The sequence below is a fragment of the Oncorhynchus keta genome, unplaced genomic scaffold (assembly GCF_023373465.1).
Source record: "Oncorhynchus keta strain PuntledgeMale-10-30-2019 unplaced genomic scaffold, Oket_V2 Un_scaffold_29898_pilon_pilon, whole genome shotgun sequence".
NCBI classification, from domain to species: Eukaryota; Metazoa; Chordata; class Actinopteri; order Salmoniformes; family Salmonidae; genus Oncorhynchus; species Oncorhynchus keta.
This window is the reverse complement of record NW_026290909.1, coordinates 171,279-193,954: the sequence shown is the minus strand read 5'-3', so window position 1 is coordinate 193,954 and position 22,676 is coordinate 171,279. Positions and strand designations below refer to the sequence as shown.

The 22,676-nt window shown below is 38.1% G+C and overlaps 1 protein-coding gene across 35 annotated transcripts in view; it reads left to right on the top strand.

The window, feature by feature from the left end:
• The first annotated feature begins 1,141 nt into the window (after positions 1-1,141).
• Positions 1,142-22,676, top strand: part of LOC118379249 (neurexophilin-2-like) — a 67,471-nt gene continuing 45,936 nt past the window's right edge. For all 35 annotated transcript variants that reach the window (XM_052515779.1, XM_052515778.1, XM_052515766.1 and 32 more), the window contains exons 1-2: positions 1,142-1,608; positions 1,892-2,038. In XM_052515779.1, coding sequence (XP_052371739.1) covers positions 1,994-2,038 — 45 coding nt within the window. In that variant the 5' untranslated portion in view covers positions 1,142-1,608; positions 1,892-1,993. The remainder of the gene's footprint in view (positions 1,609-1,891; positions 2,039-22,676) is intronic.

Below are 22,676 nucleotides of genomic sequence, written 5' to 3'. Positions count from 1 at the left end.
CCTAGGTAGACCCTCTCTAACCCTAACCCAGCTCCTCACCTCCCCCCTCCCCCCCTGTTCCTCCTAGGTAGACCCTCCTCCTAGGTAGACCCTCTAAACCATAACCCAGCTCCTCACCCCCCCTCCTAGTTCCTCCCAGGGTAGACCCTCTAACCCTAACCCAGCTCCTAACCCTAACCCTCTAACCCAGCCCCCCCCCCCTGTTCCTCCTAGGTAGACCCTCTAACCCTAACCCAGCTCCTAACCCTAACCCAGCCCCCCTGTTCCTCCTAGGTAGACCCTCTAACCCTAACCCAGCTCCTCACCCCCCCTGTTCCTCCTAGGTAGACCCTCTAAACCCTAACCCAGCTCCTCCCTCCCTGTTCCAGGTAGACTCACCCCCTGTTCCTCCTAGGTAGACCCTCTAACCCTAACCCAGCTTCTCACCCCCCCCCCTCCTCCTAGGTAGACCCTCTAACCCTAACCCAGCTCCTCACCCCCCCTGTTCCTCCTAGGTAGACCCTCTAACCCTAACACAGCTCCCCCCCTCCTAGGTAGACCCTCTAACCCTAACCCAGCTCCTCACCCTAACCCTAACCCAGCCCCCCCCGTTCCTCCTAGGTAGTCCCTCTAACCCTAACCCAGCTCCCCCCCCGTTCCTCCTAGGTAGACCCTCTAACCCTAACACAGCTCCCCCCCCCGTTCCTCCTAGGTAGACCCTCTAACCCTAACCCAGCTCCTAACCCTAACCCTAACCCAGCCCCCCACCTGTTCCTCCTAGGTAGACCCTCTAACCCTAACCCAGCTCCTCACCTCCCCCGTTCCTCCTAGGTAGACCCTCTAACCCTAACCCAGCTTCTCACCCCCCCCTTCCTCCTAGGTAGACCCTCTAAACCCTAACCCAGCTCCTCACCTCCCCTGTTCCTCCTAGGTAGACCCTCTAACCCTAACCCAGCTCCTAACCCTAACCCTAACCCAGCTCCCCCCGTTCCTCCTAGGTAGACCCTCTAACCCTAACCCAGCTCCTAACCCTAACCCTAACCCCCCTGTTCTTCCTAGGTCGACACTCTAACCCCAACCCAGCTCCTCACCAGCACCCTGCTCCCCTAGGTAGACTTTAAAGGAAAGTATCTCTATGTGCCCAGACAGAGGAGCGGAATCTCTGAACGTGGGGTGGTTAATGCGCATTGAGACAAACTCTCAACTACTGAGAGGATACTCCGCACTGCACACAGTAGACTCTACTCTACAGCCTTCGCTGACACAACATAGTGCATGCTCTGTTGCAAAACATAATTTAACCAAGACAATGTGTGTAATCGCTTTATGAAATTGCTGCTCGGGAAAAAGTAAATAAGAAAAGAAAAAATGAGCAGACAGATGGGAAATAGGCTTTAAGGCTGGACTCACCGGAAGATTAAGTATTGTCTCAATCAAGACACCGAATGCAGTCACTGGAAAATAATTTGAACACAATTCTCTGGTAGAACTGGCAGGTTTTTCCCCAATAAAAAATAGGTTTCTGCTTCGGAACAGTGAAACCAGTTGCTACGTCGTCAGCGGTCTGGAACCTGGGCGGACTGCTCTGCTGAATTGAATGGATTCATGGTCTATCCCGAAATAACGAAGGTATTGCGTTTGTGGGAAAAAGTTCAGGTGGATTTGAATGTGATTAGTAATGCATGTAGTTTATTCATCCATAGTTTTGTGAGGTTATGTAGCCTACTCTAAACGCATTTTTAAGGAACGAAATAACGACTTTAGTGGAAGGTTTGGGCTTGACTGCTATTCTTTCTATGACGGACAGTAACAGGGTGATACATTTGATACGTGTCGTGTGTACATAAATATTAATATTAGTAGGCTACAGTATCTATAAAATATGTTTATGGTGTTTTTATTCTGTCCACAGCTGATCACCGCAATGACATCTGCACGTGCGTCCTCTTGTCCCAAAACGTTCCAGTTCCAAAGTGGATTTAATCTTCATTCCTCCTAAATAAACTTATCAAACATGAGAACACCAAGATCACTCCTGGTCATTTTCCTCCTACATCAGGTGAGTGATTTCATGTTTAGTAAACTACTCTCTCTGCAGGTGTTAGGAATAGCCTACAGTGGAAAATGCACAATGACATTATTTTGTTAATTAAGTGTATTTATATCCAAGATATGACATGGTAAAATGTCATTACAAGGTCATATAGGCGCAGTAAGGATCTGGTTGCGCTTTAATATATACTTTGTAAATCATGGCAAATATATACATAGATTGTCAGATAATAATAGTTTAGTTTAATATTACTGTATTAATAGCAAGTTAAATGTGGTAATATTGTCCTTTGATATTTGCAAGCCACCTACAAAAAAGTCTGTATTCAATGTATACATTTTACTTTACAGAAATTAGTTGAAATAAATAACATACAGAAAGAGTTGAAGATTGGTCTCCATTGTCAAAGGTGTTGATAGTAAGGATAACAGTAATGATAATTATAGCTTTACAGTATAAATCTATTTAATACAACAAATTATAATAACTATGTCATTATTTATAAATCGCTGATATTATATATTACAAACTCTAAATTCTCCATCTATTAAAGTTCTCTATTAGAATCTCTATATTCTCCATCTATTAGAGTTCTCTATTAGAAACTATATATTCTCCATCTATTAGAGTTCTCTATTAGAACCTCTATATTCTCCATCTAGTAGAGTTCTCTATTAGAACCTCTATATTCTCCATCAGGTAGAGTTCTCAATTAGAACCTCTATATTCTTCATCGTGTAGAGTTCTCTATTAGAACCTCTATATTCTCCATCTAGTAGAGTTCTCTTTTAGAACCTCTATATTCTCCATCTCGTAGAGTTCTCTATTAGAACCTCTATATTCTCCATCTAGTAGAGTTCTCTATTAGAACCTCTATATTCTCCATCTAGTAGAGTTCTCTGTTAGAACATCTATATTCTCCATCAGGTAGAGTTCTCTGTTAGAACCTCTATATTCTCCATCTAGTAGAGTTCTATGTTAGAACCTCTATATTCTCCATCTATTAGAGTTCTCTATTAGAACCTCTATATTCTCCATCGAAGTAGAGTTCTCTGTTAGAACCTCTATATTCTCCATCTATTAGAGTTCTCTTTTAGAACCTCTATATTCTCCATCTAGTAGAGTTCTCTATTAGAACCTCTATATTCTCCATCTAGTAGAGTTCTCTATTAGAACCTCTATATTCTCCATCGAAGTAGAGTTCTCTGTTAGAACCTCTATATTCTCCATCTATTAGAGTTCTCTTTTAGAACCTCTATATTCTCCATCTAGTAGAGTTCTCTATTAGAACCTCTATATTCTCCATCTAGTAGAGTTCTCTATTAGAACCTCTATATTCTCCATCTAGTAGAGTTCTCTGTTAGAACATCTATATTCTCCATCAGGTAGAGTTCTCTGTTAGAACCTCTATATTCTCCATCTAGTAGAGTTCTATGTTAGAACCTCTATATTCTCCATCTAGTAGAGTTCTCTATTAGATCCTCTGTATTCTCCATCTAGTAGAGTTCTCTGTTAGAACATCTATATTCTCCATCAGGTAGAGTTCTCTGTTAGAACCTCTATATTCTCCATCTAGTAGAGTTCTATGTTAGAACCTCTATATTCTCCATCTAGTAGAGTTCTCTGTTAGAACATCTATATTCTCCATCAGGTAGAGTTCTCTGTTAGAACCTCTATATTCTCCATCTAGTAGAGTTCTCTGTTAGAACCTCTATATTCTCCATCTAGTAGAGTTCTCTATTAGATCCTCTGTATTCTCCATCTATTATAGTTCTCTATTAGATCCTCTGTATTCTCCATCTATTATAGTTCTCTATTAGAACCTCTATATTCTCCATCTAGTAGAGTTCTCTGTTAGAACCTCTATATTCTCCATCTAGTAGAGTTCTCTATTAGATCCTCTGTATTCTCCATCTATTATAGTTCTCTATTAGAACCTCTATATTCTCCATCTAGTAGAGTTCTATGTTAGAACCTCTATATTCTCCATCTAGTAGAGTTCTCTATTAGATCCTCTGTATTCTCCATCTAGTAGAGTTCTCTGTTAGAACATCTATATTCTCCATCAGGTAGAGTTCTCTGTTAGAACCTCTATATTCTCCATCTAGTAGAGTTCTATGTTAGAACTTCTATATTCTCCATCTAGTAGAGTTCTCTATTAGATCCTCTGTATTCTCCATCTAGTAGAGTTCTCTATTAGATCCTCTGTATTCTCCATCTAGTAGAGTTCTCTGTTAGAACATCTATATTCTCCATCAGGTAGAGTTCTCTGTTAGAACCTCTATATTCTCCATCTAGTAGAGTTCTCTATTAGATCCTCTGTATTCTCCATCTAGTAGAGTTCTCTGTTAGAACATCTATATTCTCCATCAGGTAGAGTTCTCTGTTAGAACCTCTATATTCTCCATCTAGTAGAGTTCTCTATTAGAACCTCTATATTCTCCATCTAGTAGAGTTCTCTATTAGAACCTCTATATTCTCCATCTAGTAGAGTTCTCTGTTAGAACATCTATATTCTCCATCAGGTAGAGTTCTCTGTTAGAACCTCTATATTCTCCATCTAGTAGAGTTCTCTGTTAGAACCTCTATATTCTCCATCTAGTAGAGTTCTCTATTAGATCCTCTGTATTCTCCATCTATTATAGTTCTCTATTAGATCCTCTGTATTCTCCATCTATTATAGTTCTCTATTAGATCCTCTGTATTCTCCATCTATTATAGTTCTCTATTAGATCCTCTGTATTCTCCATCTATTATAGTTCTCTATTAGATCCTCTGTATTCTCCATCTATTATAGTTCTCTATTAGATCCTCTATATTCTCCATCTATTATAGTTCTCTATTAGATCCTCTGTATTCTCCATCTATTATAGTTCTCTATTAGATCCTCTGTATTCTCCATCTATTATAGTTCTCTATTAGATCCTCTGTATTCTCCATCTATTATAGTTCTCTATTAGATCCTCTATATTCTCCATCTATTATAGTTCTCTATTAGATCCTCTATATTCTCCATCTATTATAGTTCTCTATTAGATCCTCTGTATTCTCCATCTAGTAGAGTTCTCTATTAGATCCTCTGTATTCTCCATCTATTATAGTTCTCTATTAGATCCTCTGTATTCTCCATCTATTATAGTTCTCTATTAGATCCTCTGTATTCTCCATCTATTATAGTTCTCTATTAGATCCTCTGTATTCTCCATCTATTAGAGTTCTCTATTAGATCCTCTGTATTCTCCATCTATTATAGTTCTCTATTAGATCCTCTGTATTCTCCATCTAGTAGAGTTCTCTATTAGATCCTCTGTATTCTCCATCTATTATAGTTCTCTATTAGATCCTCTGTATTCTCCATCTATTATAGTTCTCTATTAGATCCTCTATATTCTCCATCTATTATAGTTCTCTATTAGATCCTCTGTATTCTCCATCTATTATAGTTCTCTATTAGATCCTCTGTATTCTCCATCTATTATAGTTCTCTATTAGATCCTCTGTATTCTCCATCTATTATAGTTCTCTATTAGATCCTCTGTATTCTCCATCTATTATAGTTCTCTATTAGATCCTCTGTATTCTCCATCTATTATAGTTCTCTATTAGATCCTCTGTATTCTCCATCTAGTAGAGTTCTCTATTAGATCCTCTGTATTCTCCATCTATTATAGTTCTCTATTAGATCCTCTGTATTCTCCATCTATTATAGTTCTCTATTAGATCCTCTGTATTCTCCATCTATTATAGTTCTCTATTAGATCCTCTGTATTCTCCATCTATTATAGTTCTCTATTAGATCCTCTGTATTCTCCATCTATTATAGTTCTCTATTAGATCCTCTGTATTCTCCATCTATTATAGTTCTCTATTAGATCCTCTATATTCTCCATCTATTATAGTTCTCTATTAGATCCTCTGTATTCTCCATCTATTATAGTTCTCTATTAGATCCTCTGTATTCTCCATCTATTATAGTTCTCTATTAGATCCTCTATATTCTCCATCTATTATAGTTCTCTATTAGAACCTCTGTATTCTCCATCTATTATAGTTCTCTTTTAGAACCTCTATATTCTCCATCTATTATAGTTCTCTATTAGATCCTCTGTATTCTCCATCTATTATAGTTCTCTATTAGATCCTCTGTATTCTCCATCTATTATAGTTCTCTATTAGATCCTCTGTATTCTCCATCTAGTAGAGTTCTCTATTAGATCCTCTGTATTCTCCATCTATTATAGTTCTCTATTAGATCCTCTATATTCTCCATCTATTATAGTTCTCTATTAGATCCTCTGTATTCTCCATCTAGTAGAGTTCTCTATTAGAACCTCTGTATTCTCCATCTAGTAGAGTTCTCTATTAGATCCTCTGTATTCTCCATCTATTATAGTTCTCTATTAGATCCTCTGTATTCTCCATCTAGTAGAGTTCTCTATTAGATCCTCTGTATTCTCCATCTATTATAGTTCTCTATTAGATCCTCTGTATTCTCCATCTATTATAGTTCTCTATTAGATCCTCTATATTCTCCATCTAGTAGAGTTCTCTATTAGATCCTCTGTATTCTCCATCTATTATAGTTCTCTATTAGATCCTCTGTATTCTCCATCTATTATAGTTCTCTATTAGATCCTCTGTATTCTCCATCTATTATAGTTCTCTATTAGATCCTCTGTATTCTCCATCTATTATAGTTCTCTATTAGATCCTCTGTATTCTCCATCTATTATAGTTCTCTATTAGATCCTCTGTATTCTCCATCTATTATAGTTCTCTATTAGATCCTCTGTATTCTCCATCTAGTAGAGTTCTCTATTAGATCCTCTGTATTCTCCATCTATTATAGTTCTCTATTAGATCCTCTGTATTCTCCATCTATTATAGTTCTCTATTAGATCCTCTGTATTCTCCATCTATTATAGTTCTCTATTAGATCCTCTGTATTCTCCATCTAGTAGAGTTCTCTATTAGATCCTCTGTATTCTCCATCTATTATAGTTCTCTATTAGATCCTCTGTATTCTCCATCTATTATAGTTCTCTATTAGATCCTCTGTATTCTCCATCTATTATAGTTCTCTATTAGATCCTCTGTATTCTCCATCTATTATAGTTCTCTATTAGATCCTCTGTATTCTCCATCTATTATAGTTCTCTATTAGATCCTCTGTATTCTCCATCTATTATAGTTCTCTATTAGATCCTCTGTATTCTCCATCTATTATAGTTCTCTATTAGATCCTCTGTATTCTCCATCTATTATAGTTCTCTATTAGATCCTCTGTATTCTCCATCTAGTAGAGTTCTCTATTAGATCCTCTGTATTCTCCATCTATTATAGTTCTCTATTAGATCCTCTGTATTCTCCATCTAGTAGAGTTCTCTATTAGATCCTCTGTATTCTCCATCTATTATAGTTCTCTATTAGATCCTCTATATTCTCCATCTATTATAGTTCTCTATTAGATCCTCTGTATTCTCCATCTAGTAGAGTTCTCTATTAGAACCTCTGTATTCTCCATCTAGTAGAGTTCTCTATTAGATCCTCTGTATTCTCCATCTATTATAGTTCTCTATTAGAACCTCTATATTCTCCATCTATTATAGTTCTCTATTAGATCCTCTGTATTCTCCATCTATTATAGTTCTCTATTAGATCCTCTATATTCTCCATCTAGTAGAGTTCTCTATTAGATCCTCTGTATTCTCCATCTATTATAGTTCTCTATTAGATCCTCTGTATTCTCCATCTATTAGAGTTCTCTATTAGATCCTCTGTATTCTCCATCTATTATAGTTCTCTATTAGATCCTCTGTATTCTCCATCTATTATAGTTCTCTATTAGATCCTCTGTATTCTCCATCTATTATAGTTCTCTATTAGATCCTCTGTATTCTCCATCTATTATAGTTCTCTATTAGATCCTCTGTATTCTCCATCTATTATAGTTCTCTATTAGATCCTCTGTATTCTCCATCTATTATAGTTCTCTATTAGATCCTCTGTATTCTCCATCTAGTAGAGTTCTCTATTAGATCCTCTGTATTCTCCATCTATTATAGTTCTCTATTAGATCCTCTATATTCTCCATCTATTATAGTTCTCTATTAGAACCTCTGTATTCTCCATCTATTATAGTTCTCTTTTAGAACCTCTATATTCTCCATCTATTATAGTTCTCTATTAGATCCTCTGTATTCTCCATCTATTATAGTTCTCTATTAGATCCTCTGTATTCTCCATCTAGTAGAGTTCTCTATTAGATCCTCTGTATTCTCCATCTATTATAGTTCTCTATTAGATCCTCTGTATTCTCCATCTATTATAGTTCTCTATTAGATCCTCTGTATTCTCTCCATCTATTATAGTTCTCTATTAGATCCTCTGTATTCTCCATCTATTATAGTTCTCTATTAGATCCTCTGTATTCTCCATCTATTATAGTTCTCTATTAGATCCTCTATATTCTCCATCTATTATAGTTCTCTATTAGATCCTCTGTATTCTCCATCTAGTAGAGTTCTCTATTAGATCCTCTGTATTCTCCATCTATTATAGTTCTCTATTAGATCCTCTGTATTCTCCATCTATTATAGTTCTCTATTAGATCCTCTGTATTCTCCATCTATTATAGTTCTCTATTAGATCCTCTGTATTCTCCATCTATTATAGTTCTCTATTAGATCCTCTATATTCTCCATCTATTATAGTTCTCTATTAGATCCTCTGTATTCTCCATCTATTATAGTTCTCTATTAGATCCTCTGTATTCTCCATCTATTATAGTTCTCTATTAGATCCTCTGTATTCTCCATCTATTATAGTTCTCTATTAGATCCTCTGTATTCTCCATCTATTATAGTTCTCTATTAGATCCTCTGTATTCTCCATCTATTATAGTTCTCTATTAGATCCTCTGTATTCTCCATCTATTATAGTTCTCTATTAGATCCTCTGTATTCTCCATCTATTATAGTTCTCTATTAGATCCTCTGTATTCTCCATCTATTATAGTTCTCTATTAGATCCTCTGTATTCTCCATCTATTATAGTTCTCTATTAGATCCTCTGTATTCTCCATCTATTATAGTTCTCTATTGCTACTCATCACAAAGCGTCCCATCCATATGGTGTGATTTACAGAGGAATTATCACAATATGCTGGTGCTTGTTAGCACATGATATTCAGAATTCATTAGTTATTAATGTTAATTTTACAGTACAATGTGATAATAGTAAGAATCTACAGAACACCCAGGGTTAATTAGTGAAGGTGCTGGAAGCAAAATGCAAAACTGGAGAAATAGGAAAAAGTCACCACACACTTCCAGTCAGATGAATGTATTTAATTGTAGCTGAGCTTTTGGTCAGGCGACCTTCGTCAGAGCATCTCTCCACATACAGTAATAGTACAACATGAAAAATCATATCACTGTGATACATGTACTCTCATTTACTCATACTGTATGCCATAGAATTCACAATCCAATCCTAGTTTGTTTTCAGGCCTTTTTATGTCTGACTGAAATTAGAGTGATTCCTACATATTTGTGAATTTGCTGTGTTTCTTTAGAGGTATGAAGTAGTTCTGTTTTTATTGCTGTATTAATGACAGCAAAAAAGTGTAAACCAGTAACGTAATATGAGTGATTTCCTTTATCCCACATTGTGTCAAGTCCTATTACATGTCTCAGAACAGCTTCAGTGTGAATGGGTCATGTCTCAGAACAGCTTCAGTGTGAATGGGTCATGTCTCAGAACAGCTTCAGTGTGAATGGGTCATGTCTCAGAACAGCTTCAGTGTGAATGGGTCATGTCTCAGAACAGCTTCAGTGTGAATGGGTCATGTCTCAGAACAGCTTCAGTGTGAATGGGTCATGTCTCAGAACAGCTTCAGTGTGAATGGGTCATGTCTCAGAAAGCTTCAGTGTGAATGGGTCATGTCTCAGAACAGCCAGGGTTAATTAGTGAATGGGACATGTCTGGAGAAATAGCTTCAGTGATGAATGGGTCATGTTAAGAAGCAGCTTTTGGTCAGTGTTAATGGGTCATGTCTCAGAACAGCTTCAGTGTTAATGGGTCATGTCTCAGAACAGCTTCAGTTACTCAATGGGTCATGTCTCAGAACAGCTTCAGTGTGAATGGGTCATGTCTCAGAACAGCTTCAGTGTGAATGGGGCATGTCTCAGAACAGCTGTGTTTCAGTGTATGAATGGGTCATGTCTCAGAACAGCTTCAGTGTGAATGGGTCATGTCTCAGAACAGTTTCAGTGTTAATGGGTCATGTCTCAGAACAGCTTCAGTGTGAATGGGTCATGTCTCAGAACAGCTTCAGTGTGAATGGGTCATGTCTCAGAACAGCTTCAGTGTGAATGGGTCATGTCTCAGAACAGCTTCAGTGTGAATGGGTCATGTCTCAGAACAGCTTCAGTGTGAATGGGTCATGTCTCAGAACAGCTTCAGTGTGAATGGGTCATGTCTCAGAACAGCTTCAGTGTTAATGGGTCATGTCTCAGAACAGCTTCAGTGTTAATGGGTCATGTCTCAGAACAGCTTCAGTGTGAATGGGTCATGTCTCAGAACAGCTTCAGTGTTAATGGGTCATGTCTCAGAACAGCTTCAGTGTGAATGGGTCATGTCTCAGAACAGCTTCAGTGTTAATGGGGCATGTCTCAGAACAGCTTCAGTTTTAATGGGGCATGTCTCAGAACAGCTTCAGTTTTAATGGGTCTAGATGCTTCAACATTCTATGGTTAAAATTTACATTCCATATTACCAGCTCTTTGTGGGTTGCACTGCAGATGCATGGATTAGTTATTTACAGGTTGATTCTGGGGCCGTATCTCCCAGCAACACTAATGAGTTACAGTGTGGCTGTTAGATACAGTGTGGCTGTTAACCCTCTTCTAAAGACATGTATGGATGACACAGATAGTAATTCATACAATTATTTTTAATTTAATGGATTTGAACCAGATTTAACCCTTGGATGTAATCCTTAATGATCGGCCTGTTGAGATGAAAGTCAAGTGTTTGTGTTATTTTATAATACTGAGAGACACGCATCACAAAAACTGACTGACACACAACAGAGCCTGCTCAAATAATAATAATCTTTGACCACAAGGGCTTTCTGAACCTTACAGTTCATCTTCTCTTCTGGAATATATGATTTGAAGATAAATCTGTGTAAATCCAGGGAATTTATTCCTGTATTTACCAGAGATTGTTCATCTTAATCTGGGTAAAGCCCTCTGTGACCCGATGCTGTTTTCCCTGCAGGACACTTTAATCTCTCCAAAGATAGATCAGAAGATTTAAGGAAATAAAACTCCACATTATTCACTGTTAGTATTTAAATGTTGCTTTTACAGTAGCAGTACAGATGTCGGATTTGAATTTGACCTGTTTCACTGTTAGTATTTAAATGTTGCTTTTACAGTAGCAGTACAGATGTCGGATTTGAATTTGACCTGTTTCACTGTTAGTATTTAAATGTTGCTTTACAGTAGCAGTACAGATGTCGGATTTGAATTTGACCTGTTTCACTGTTAGTATTTAAATGTTGCTTTTACAGTAGCAGTACAGATGTCGGATTTGAATTTGACCTGTTTCACTGTTAGTATTTAAATGTTGCTTTTACAGTAGCAGTACAGATGTCGGATTTGAATTTGACCTGTTTCACTGTTAGTATTTAAATGTTGCTTTTACAGTAGCAGTACAGATGTCGGATTTGAATTTGACCTGTTTCACTGTTAGTATTTAAATGTTGCTTTACAGTAGCAGTACAGATGTCGGATTTGAATTTGACCTGTTTCACTGTTAGTATTTAAATGTTGCTTTACAGTAGCAGTACAGATGTCGGATTTGAATTTGACCTGTTTCACTGCAGGAGGTTTAAAATATCTGAATAAATATTTAGAATCTGTGTTTGTATACAATGCAGTACCGTACCTACGGTATGTACAGTGCATTCGGAAAGTATTCAGACTCCTTGACTTTTCCCACATTTTGTTACGTTACAGCCTTATTCTAAAATGTATGAAATAGTTTTTTCCCCTCATCAATCTACACACAATACCCCATAATGACAAAGAAAAAACGTTTGATTTATTTGTATTTTTTTCAGGCCCTTTACTCAGTACTTTGTTGAAGAACTTTTGGCAGCGATTACAGCCTTGAGTGTTCTTGGGTATGATGCTACAAGCTTGGCACACCTGTATTTGGGGGGCTCCTGAGTGGCGCAGCGGTCTAAGGCACTGCATCTCAGTGCTAGAGGCTTTACTACAGACCCTTGTTTAATCCCGGGCTGCATCACAACATTCAGTGATCGTAGGGCAGCGCACAATTGGCCCAGCATTGTCCGGGTTAAATAAGAATTTGTAGCCTCGATAAATAAAGGTTAAATAAAAAATGTAACATTTGGGGAGTTTCTCCCATTCTTCTCTGCAGATCCTCTCAAGCTCTGTCAGGTTGGATGGGGAGCGTCGCTGCACAGCTATTTTCAGGTCTCTCCAGAGATGTTTGATCAGGTTCAAGCCCGGGCTCTGGCTGGGTCAATCAAGGATATTCAGAGACTTGTCCCCAAGCCACTTCTGCGTTGTTATGGCTGTGTGCTTAGGGTCATTGTCCTGTTGGAAGGTGAACCTTCACCCCAGGCTGAGGTCCTGAACACTCTGGAGTAGGTTTTCATCAAGGATCTCTCTGTACTTTGCTCTATTCATCTTTCTCTCGATCCTGACTAGTGTCCCAGTCCCTGCCACAAAAAAAAATCCCCACCGCGTGATGCTGCCACCACCATGCTTCACCGTAGGGATGGTGCCATCTTTCCTCCAGACGTGACCCTTGGCATTCAGGACAAGAGTTCAATTTTGGTTTCATCAGACCAGAGAATCTGTCACGCCCTGACCTTAGTTATCTATGTTTTATGTGTTATTTTGGTCAGGGTGTGACGAGGGTGGGTATGTGTTTTTTGTTTGTCCTGTCTAGGGTTTTTGTATATCTATGGGTTGTTTGTATGTCTAGGTAATATAGGTCTATGGTGGCCTGAATTGGTTCCCAATCAGAGGCAGCTGTTTATCGTTGTCTCTGATTGGGGATCCTATTTAGGTTGCCATTTTACATTTTGGTTTTGTGGGTTATTGTCTATGTGTAGTTTCCTGACAGCACTTGGGTTATTTAGCTTCACGTTCGTTTTGTTAGTTTGCTTAGTGTTTTTCCTTCATTAAAAGAAGTATGTACGCTTATCACGCTGCACCTTGGTCTCATCAATATGACGAACGAGACAGAATCTTTTTTTCTCAACCTCTGAAAGTCCTTTAGGTGCCTTTTGGCAAACTCCAAGGGGCTGTCATGTGCCATTTACTGAGGAGTGGCTTCCGTGGCCACTCTACCATAAAGGCCTGATTGGTGGAGTGCTGCAGAGATGGTTGTCCTTCTGGAAGGTTCTCCCATCTCCACAAAGGAATTCTGGAGCTCTGTCAGAGTGACCATCGGGTTCTTGGTCACCTCCCTGACTAAGAACCTTCTCCCCGAGAAGGCCAGCTCTAGGAAGAGTCTTAGTGGTTCCAAACTTCTTCCATTTAAGAATGATGGAGGCCACTGTGTTCTTTGAGAACTTCAATCCTGCAGAAATGTTTTGGTACCCTTCCCCAGATCTGTGCCTCGACATAATCCTGTTTCGGAGCTCTACGGACAATTCCATTGACCTCATGGCTTGGTTTTTTCTCTGACATGCACTGTCAACTGTGGGCAGTGGTGGAAAAAGTACCCAATTGTCATAGTTGAGTAAAAGTAAAGATACCTCAAAAGAAAATGACTCAAGTAAAAGTTAATGTCACCCAGTAAAATACTACTTGATTAAAAGTATTTGGTTTTAAATGTACTTAAGTATCAAAAGTAAAAGTATATATAATTTATAATATCTTATATTAAGAGAACCAGACAACATTATTGTCTTGTTTTTTAAATTTACGGATAGCCAGGGGCACAGATAAACACTCAGACACAATTTACAAACGAAGCGTTTGTGTTTAGTGAGTCTGCCAGATCAGAGGCAGTAGGGATGACGAAGGATGTTCTCTGTTTAGTGAGTCCTCCAGATCAGAGGCAGTAGGGATGACGAAGGATGTTCTCTGTTTAGTGAGTCTGCCAGATCAGAGGCAGTAGGGATGACGAAGGATGTTCTCTGTTTAGTGAGTCCTCCAGATCAGAGGCAGTAGGGATGACCAGGGATGTTCTCTGTTTAGTGAGTCTGCCAGATCAGAGGCAGTAGAGATGACCAGGGATGTTCTCTGTTTAGTGAGTCCTCCAGATCAGAGGCAGTAGGGATGACCAGGGATGTTCTCTGTTTAGTGAGTCCTCCAGATCAGAGGCAGTAGGGATGACCAGGGATGTTCTCTGTTTAGTGAGTCCTCCAGATCAGAGGCAGTAGAGATGACCAGGGATGTTCTCTGTTTAGTGAGTCCTCCAGATCAGAGGCAGTAGGGATGACCAGGGATGTTCTCTGTTTAGTGAGTCTGCCAGATCAGAGGCAGTAGGGATGACGAAGGATGTTCTCTTGATAAGTGCATTAATTAGACAATGTTCCTGTCCTGCTAAGCATTCAAAATGTAACGACTACTTTTGGGTGTTAGGGAAAAGTAAAAGTTGTAAAAAATAATAATAGTAAAGTACAGATACCCCAAAAACCGACTTAAGTAGTACTTAAAAATATTTTTATTTAAGTAATTTACACCACTGACTGTGGATCCTTATATAGACAGGTGTGTGCCTTTTCCAAATCATGTCCAATAAATTTACCACGGGAGTTGTAGAAACATCTCAAGGATGATCAATGGAAACAGGAGCTCAATTTCGAGTCTCATAGCAAAGCGTTGGCATACTATATATTTTTATTATACATTTGCTAACGTTTCTAATAACCGGTTTTGGCTTTGTCATTATGGGCTATGGTGTGTAGATTGATGAGGGAAATAGTAATTTAATATATTTTAGAATAAGGCTGTAACATAAGAAAATGTGGAAAAAAGTCAAGGGGTCTGAATTTCCCGAATGCACTGTATATAATGATGAAAAATATATATGCAACATGCAACAATTTCAAAGATTTGAATGAGTTACAGTTAATATAAGGAAGTCAGTCAAATTAAATAAATAAATTACGCCATAATCAATGGATTTCACATGACTGGGCAGTTATCCAGCCATGGATGGCCTTGGAAGGCATAGCCCCCCATTTGGCAGTCAGCCCACCCTTTGAGGAGCCAGGCCCAGCCAATCAGAATTAGTTTTTCCCCACAAAAAGGGCTTTATAACAGACATAAATACTCCTCAGTAATGTAGTGTAGTGCAGTAGTAATGTTGTAAAATAGCGTAGTGGTAGCAGTAGCAGTAGTAATGTTATGATATAGTAATATAGCGTATTGTTAGCAGTAGTAATGTTGTAAAGTAGTAATGTAGTATAGCGGTAGGAGTAGAAGTTGTAATGTTGTAAAGTAGTAATGTAGTATAGCGGTAGGAGTAGAGTAGTAATGTTGTAAAGTAGTAATGTAGTATAGCAGTAGGAGTAGAAGTAGTAGAGTTGTAAAGTAGTAATGTAGTATAGCGGTAGGAGTAGAGTAGTAAAGTAGTAGAGTTGTAAAGTAGTAATGTAGTATAGCGGTATGAGTAGAAGTAGTAGAGTTGTAAAGTAGTAATGTAGTATAGCGGTAGGAGTAGAAGTAGTAGAGTTGTAAAGTAGTAATGTAGTATAGCGGTAGGAGTAGAGTAGTAAAGTAGTAGAGTTGTAAAGTAGTAATGTAGTATAGCGGTAGGAGTAGAAGTTGTAATGTTGTAAAGTAGTAATGTAGCGTAGTCATAGCAGTAGTAATGTTATGATATAGTAATATAGCGTATTGTTAGCAGTAGTAATGTTGTAAAGTAGTAATGTAGTATAGTGGTAGGAGTAGAGTAGTAATGTTGTAGAGTTGTAAAGTAGTAATGTAGCGTAGTCATAGCAGTAGTAATGATATGATATAGTAATGTAACATATTTCTAGCAGTACTGTTGTAAAGTAGTAATGTAGTGTAACAGTGGTAATGTTATAAAATAGTAATGTAGCATAGTGGTGGCAGTATTAATGTTGTAAAATAGCAATGTAGTGTATTGTTAGCAGTTGCAGTAGTACTGGACTCCCGAGTGGTGCAGCGGTCTAAGGCACTGCATCTCAGTGCTTGAGGTGTTACTACAGACACCCTGGTTCAAATCCAGGCTGTATCACAACTGACCGTGATTGGGAGTCCCTGTGCGGCGCACAGCGTCCAGTGTAGGTAGTCATTGTAAATAAGAATTTGTATTTAATTGACTTGCCTACTTAAATAAAGGTTAAATAAAATACAATAGTAATGTTATAAAATAGTAATGTAAAGTAGTTTAGTGGAAGCAGTAGCATCGTTGTAGCAGTAGTAATGTTGTAAAATAGTAATGTAAAGTAGTTTAGTGGAAGCAGTAGCATCGTTGTAGCAGTAGTAATGTTGTAAAATAGTAATGTAAAGTAGTTTAGTGGAAGCAGTAGCATCGTTGTAGCAGTAGTAATGTTGTAAAATAGTAATGTAAAGTAGTTTAGTGGAAGCAGTAGCATCGTTGTAGCAGTAGTAATGTTGTAAAATAGTAATGTAAAGTAGTTTAGTGGAAGCAGTAGCATCGTTGTAGCAGTAGTAATGTTGTAAAATAGTAATGTATCATAAAGGTGGTAGCACTAGTAATGTTATAGAATAGTAATGTAGTGTATTGGTAGCAGTAGTAATGTTGTAAAGTAGTAATGTGGCGTCGTGGTAACAGTTGCAGTAGTTTGTTGTAAATTAGTCATGTAAAATCATGGCAGTGTTGTTGTATAAGTAGTAATGGTGTAAGTAGTAATATAGGATAGTGGTAGTAGCAGCAGTAATGTCATAAAGTACTAATGTTTACAGTTGCAGTAGTAATGTTGTAAAGTATTAATGTAGCGTAGTGGTAGCAGCAGTAATGTCATAAAGTAGTAATGTAAAGTAGCAGTAGACGTTGCAGTATTAATGTTGTAAAGTAGTAATGTAGAATAGCAGTAGCAGTATTAATGTAGCGTAGTGGTAGCAGTAGTACTGTTTTAAAGTAGTAATGTAAAGTAGCAGTAGAAGCTGCAGTATTAATGTTGTAAAGTAGTAATGTAGAATAGCAGTAGCAGTATTAATTTACATTTACATTTAAGTCATTTAGCAGACGCTCTTATCCAGAGCGACTTACAAATTGGTGCATTCACCTTATGACCTCCAGTGGAACAGCCACTTTACAATAGTGCATCTAAATCTTTTAAGGGGGGGGGTGAGAAGGATTACTTTATCCTATCCTAGGTATTCCTTAAAGAGGTGGGGTTTCAGGTGTCTCCGGAAGGTGGTGATTGACTCCGCTGTCCTGGCGTCGTGAGGGAGTTTGTTCCACCATTGGGGGGCCAGAGCAGCGAACAGTTTTGACTGGGCTGAGCGGGAACTGTACTTCCTCAGTGGTAGGGAGGCGAGCAGGCCAGAGGTGGATGAACGCAGTGCCCTTGTTTGGGTGTAGGGCCTGATCAGAGCCTGGAGGTACTGAGGTGCCGTTCCCCTCACAGCTCCGTGGCGAGCACCATGGTCTTGTAGCGGATGCGAGCTTCAACTGGAAGCCAGTGGAGAGAGCGGAGGAGCGGGGTGACGTGAGAGAACTTGGGAAGGTTGAACACCAGACGGGCTGCGGCGTTCTGGATGAGTTGTAGGGGTTTAATGGCACAGGCAGGGAGCCCAGCCAACAGCGAGTTGCAGTAATCCAGACGGGAGATGACAAGTGCCTGGATTAGGACCTGCGCCGCTTCCTGTGTGAGGCAGGGTCGTACTCTGCGGATGTTGTAGAGCATGAACCTACAGGAACGGGCCACCGCCTTGATGTTAGTTGAGAACGACAGGGTGTTGTCCAGGATCACGCCAAGGTTCTAAGCGCTCTGGGAGGAGGACACAATGGAGTTGTCAACCGTGATGGCGAGATCATGGAATGGGCAGTCCTTCCCCGGGAGGAAGAGCAGCTCCGTCTTGCCGAGGTTCAGCTTGAGGTGGTGATCCGTCATCTGACTAAAATGATTAAAATGATACAGTACTGCTGAAGTAGGCTAGCTGGCAGTGGCTGCGTTGTTGACTTTGTAGGCTAGCTGGCAGTGGCTGCGTTGTTGACACTACACGAATCAAGTCGTTCCCTTGAGTGTAATAGTTTCTACAGTGCTGCTATTCGGGGGCTAGCTGGCTAGCTAGCAGTGTTGATTACGTTACATTGCGTTAAAATAACGACAATAGCTGGCAAGCTAACCTAGAAAATCGCTCTAGACTACACAATTATCTTTGATACAAAGACGGCTATGTAGCTAGCTAAAAAGCTAGCTACGATCAAACAAATCAAACCGTTGTGCTGTAATGAAATGAAATGAAAATGTGATACTACCTGTGGAGCGAAGCGGAATGCGACCGGGTTGTTGAGTGGGAAGTTCTATTCGGTAGGCGTTAGCTAGCTGTTGGCTAGCTAGCAGTGTCTCCTACGTTAAGGACGACAAATAGCTGGCTAGCTAACCTCGGTAAATTAAGATAATCACTCTAAGACTACACACTCTAAACTACACAATTATCTTGGATACGAAGACAGCAAAGACAACTATGTAGCTAGCTAACACTACACTAATCAAGTTGTTCAGTTGAGTGTAATAGTTTCTACAGTGCTGCTATTCGGTAGACGGTGGACGTTTGCTAGCTGGCTAGCTGCTGGGCAGATAGCAGTGTAGACTACGTTAGGACGACGAAATACGATAATTACGCAATTATCTTTGATACAAAGACGGCTATGTAGCTAGCTAAGAAGAAATTGCTAAGATTAGACAAATCAAACCGTTGTACTATAATGAAATGTAATGAAATGTAATGAAAAGTTATACTACCTGCGGACCGAAGTGCGAATGTGACCGCTCGCTCCAACCCGGAAGTATCTAGTAGCGTAGTGGTAGCAGTAGTACTGTTTTAAAGTAGTAATGTAAAGTAGAAGTAGCAGTTGCAGTATTAATGTTGTAAAGTAGTAATGTAGAATAGCAGTAGCAGTATTAATGTAGCGTAGTGGTAGCAGTAGTACTGTTTTAAAGTAGTAATGTTGCGTAGTGGTAACAGTTGCAGTAGTATTGTTGCAAATTAGTAATGTAAAATCATGGTAGTGTTGTTGTATAAGTAGTAATGGTGTAAGTAGTAATATAGGATAGTGGTAGTAGCAGCAGTAATGTCATAAAGTAGTAATGTTTACAGTTGCAGTAGTAATGTTGTGAAGTATTAATGTAGCGTAGTGGTAGCAGTAGTACTGTTTTAAAGTAGTAATGTAAAGTAGAAGTAGCAGTTGCAATAGTAATGTTGTAAAGTATTAATGTAGCGTAGTGGTAGCAGTAGTAATGTAGAATAGCAGTAGCAGTAGTAATGTAGCGTAGTGGTAGCAGTAGTAATGTTTTAAAGTAATAGTGTAGTGGTAGCCGTAACAGTAGTAATGTTCTAAAGTAGTAATGCAGTGTATTGGTAGCAGTTGCAGTAGTAATGTACAATTGTTATGTAGCATAGTGGCAGCGGTAGTAGTGTTATAACAGTACTAGTAGCAGTATCAGGTCCAATAGTAATGTTGTAAAGTAGTAATGTAATGTAGCAGTATCAGATCCAGTAGTAATGTTGTAAAATAGTAATGTTGCGTAGTGATAGCAGTCTTAATGCTGTAAAGTATTAATGTAGCATATTGCTATTAGTAGTAATGTTTTAAAGTAGTAATGTAGCATAGTGGTAGCAGTATTCATGTTGTGTTGTAGTAGTAGAAGTAGAATGTTGTAAATTAGTAGTGTTGTGGTAGCAGTTGCAGTAGTAATGTTGTAAAATTGTAATGTAGCATAGTGGTAGCAGTAGCACTAGTAACGTTGTAAAATAGTAATTTAGCGTAGTGGTAGCAGTAGTATAGTAGTAATGTAGTGTTGTTGTAGCAGCAGTAATGTTGTAAAATAGTAATGTAGCGAAGTAGTAATGTTGTAATGTAGCATATTGGTAGCAGTTGCATTAGTAATGTTGTAAAATAGCAATGTGTAATGGTAACAGTAGCAGTAGTAATGTTGTAAAGAAGCAATGTTGTGCAGTGGTAGCAGTAGCAATGCTGTTAGGTAGTATTGTAGCGTAATGGTACTGTAGCCAGTAGTAATGTTGTACAATTCTAATGTAGAATAGTGGTAGCAGTAGCACTAGTAATGTTGTAAAATATTAATGTAGCGGAAGCAGTAGCAGTAGTATAGTAGTAAAGTAGTAATGTAGTGTTGTTGTAGCAGTAGTATAGTAGTAAAGTAGTAATGTAGCATAGCAGTAGCAGTATTAATGTAGCATAGTGGTAGCAGTAGTAATATTTTAAAGTAATAATGTAGCATAGTGGTAGTAGTAGTAATGTTGTGAGGTAGTAGTAGCAGTAGTAATGTTGTAAATTAGTAATGTAGCATAGCAGTATCAGTATTAATGTAGCATAGTTGGAGCAGTAGTAATATTTTAAAGTAATAATGTAGCATAGTGGTAGTAGTAGTAATGTTGTGAGGTAGTAGTAGCAGTAGTAATGTTGTAAATTAGTAATGTAGCATAGCAGTATCAGTATTAATGTAGCATAGTGGTAGCAGTAGTAATATTTTAAAGCAATAATGTAGCATAGTGGTAGTAGTAGTAATGTTATAAAATAGAAATGTAGCGTAGTTGTAGCAGTAGCAACAGTAATGTTGTAAAGTAGTAATGTAGTATAGTGGTAGCAGTATTAATGTTGTGAGGTAGTAGTAGCAGTAGTAATGTTGTAAATTAGTAATGTAGCGTTGTGTTAGCAGTTTCAGTAGTAATGTTGTAAAGTATTAATGTAGCGTAGTGGTAGCAGAGGACTGTAGCAGAGGACTGATTTACAGCGCTATCAAATTAATTATCCACAGGTTAAAATTGTGTAGGGCTGTAAAGATATTCAAATTGCATTAAAGTTGCTTGTGTGGCTATGGCCCTATTCTCACTTCCCATCCTCCCCCCGCCCTGTCCCTGCACACCCTCACTGTCTACATATTGTCTGTGCACACACACACACACACACACACACACACACACACACACACACACACACACACACACACACACACACACACACACACACACACACACACACACACACACACACACACACACACACACACACACACAGTGTAGCCACAGCATCTGTGCAGTCCCCTAGGGAGAGACAGGGGGGTCAGAGTCTTCACAGGAACCATTCTCTCTGTGACATCTGCTGCAGTCCCCTAGGGAGAGATAGGGGGGTCAGTCTTCACAGGAACCATTCTCTCTATGACATCTGCTGCAGTCAGTGCCTGATCATCTGACAGCACAACAATGTATCTAAGGACAGAACCACTTGAGCTCTGCTCTCTAATGTTCTACTGTATTAGTAGATCATGTATCACTGTCCTAGTAATATAGTGTACATGATGTATCATGGAATGTTGGGACAAAAAAGGTTTACTGTTCAGGATTACTAATGAGAAGATGACTACATTCACGATGTCTTCATGGAGTATCTCACTACGAAGCTCTGTGTTGCTTTATGTCACAACCCAAACATCCACAAAGCAGCTGGATGCACGTAACTGAGCTATGGTACAGTCTCTATCATAAACTATTACGAGTCATTCTGATGTGCGCAGATTCATGGGACGGACTCCCTGCTGGAGATGTAGTATTCTATAAAGAAATGTAGTATTCTATAAAGAGATTTAGTATTCTATAAAGAGATTTAGTATTCTATAAAGAGATTTAGTATTCTATAAAGAGATTTAGTATTCTATAAAGAGATGTAGTATTATATAAAGAGATTTAGCATTCTATAAAGAGATTTAGTATTCTATAAAGAGATTTAGTATTCTATAAAGAGATGTAGTATTCTATAAAGAAATGTAGTATTCTATAAAGAAATGTAGTATTCTATGAAGAAATGTAGTATTCTGTAAAGATATATAGTATTCTATAAATAGATGCTGTGTTCTGTAAAGAGATATAGTATTCTATAAAGAAATGTAGTATTCTACAAATAAATGTAGTATTCTATAAAGAAATGTAGTATTCTATAAAGAAATGTAGTATTCTGTAAAGAGATATAGTATTCTCTAAGATATTTAGTATTCTATAAAGAAATGTAGTATTCTATAAAGAAATTAATTATTCTATAAAGAGATATAGGTTTCTATAAAGAAAAGTAGTGTGCTATAAAGAGATGTAGTATTCTATAAAGAGATATAGTATTCTATAAAGAAATGTAGTATTCTATAAAGAAATGTAGTATTCTATAAAGAGATGTAGTATTCTATAAAGAAATGTATTATTCTATAAAGAGATTTAGTATTCTATAAAGAGATTTAGTATTCTATAAAGAGATGTAGTATTCTATAAAGAGATGTAGTATTCTATAAAGAAAAGTAGTGTGCTATAAAGAGATTTAGTATTCTATAAAGAGATGTAGTATTCTATAAAGAAATGTAGTATTCTATAAAGAGATTTAGTATTCTATAAAGAGATGAGGTATTCTATAAAGAGATTTA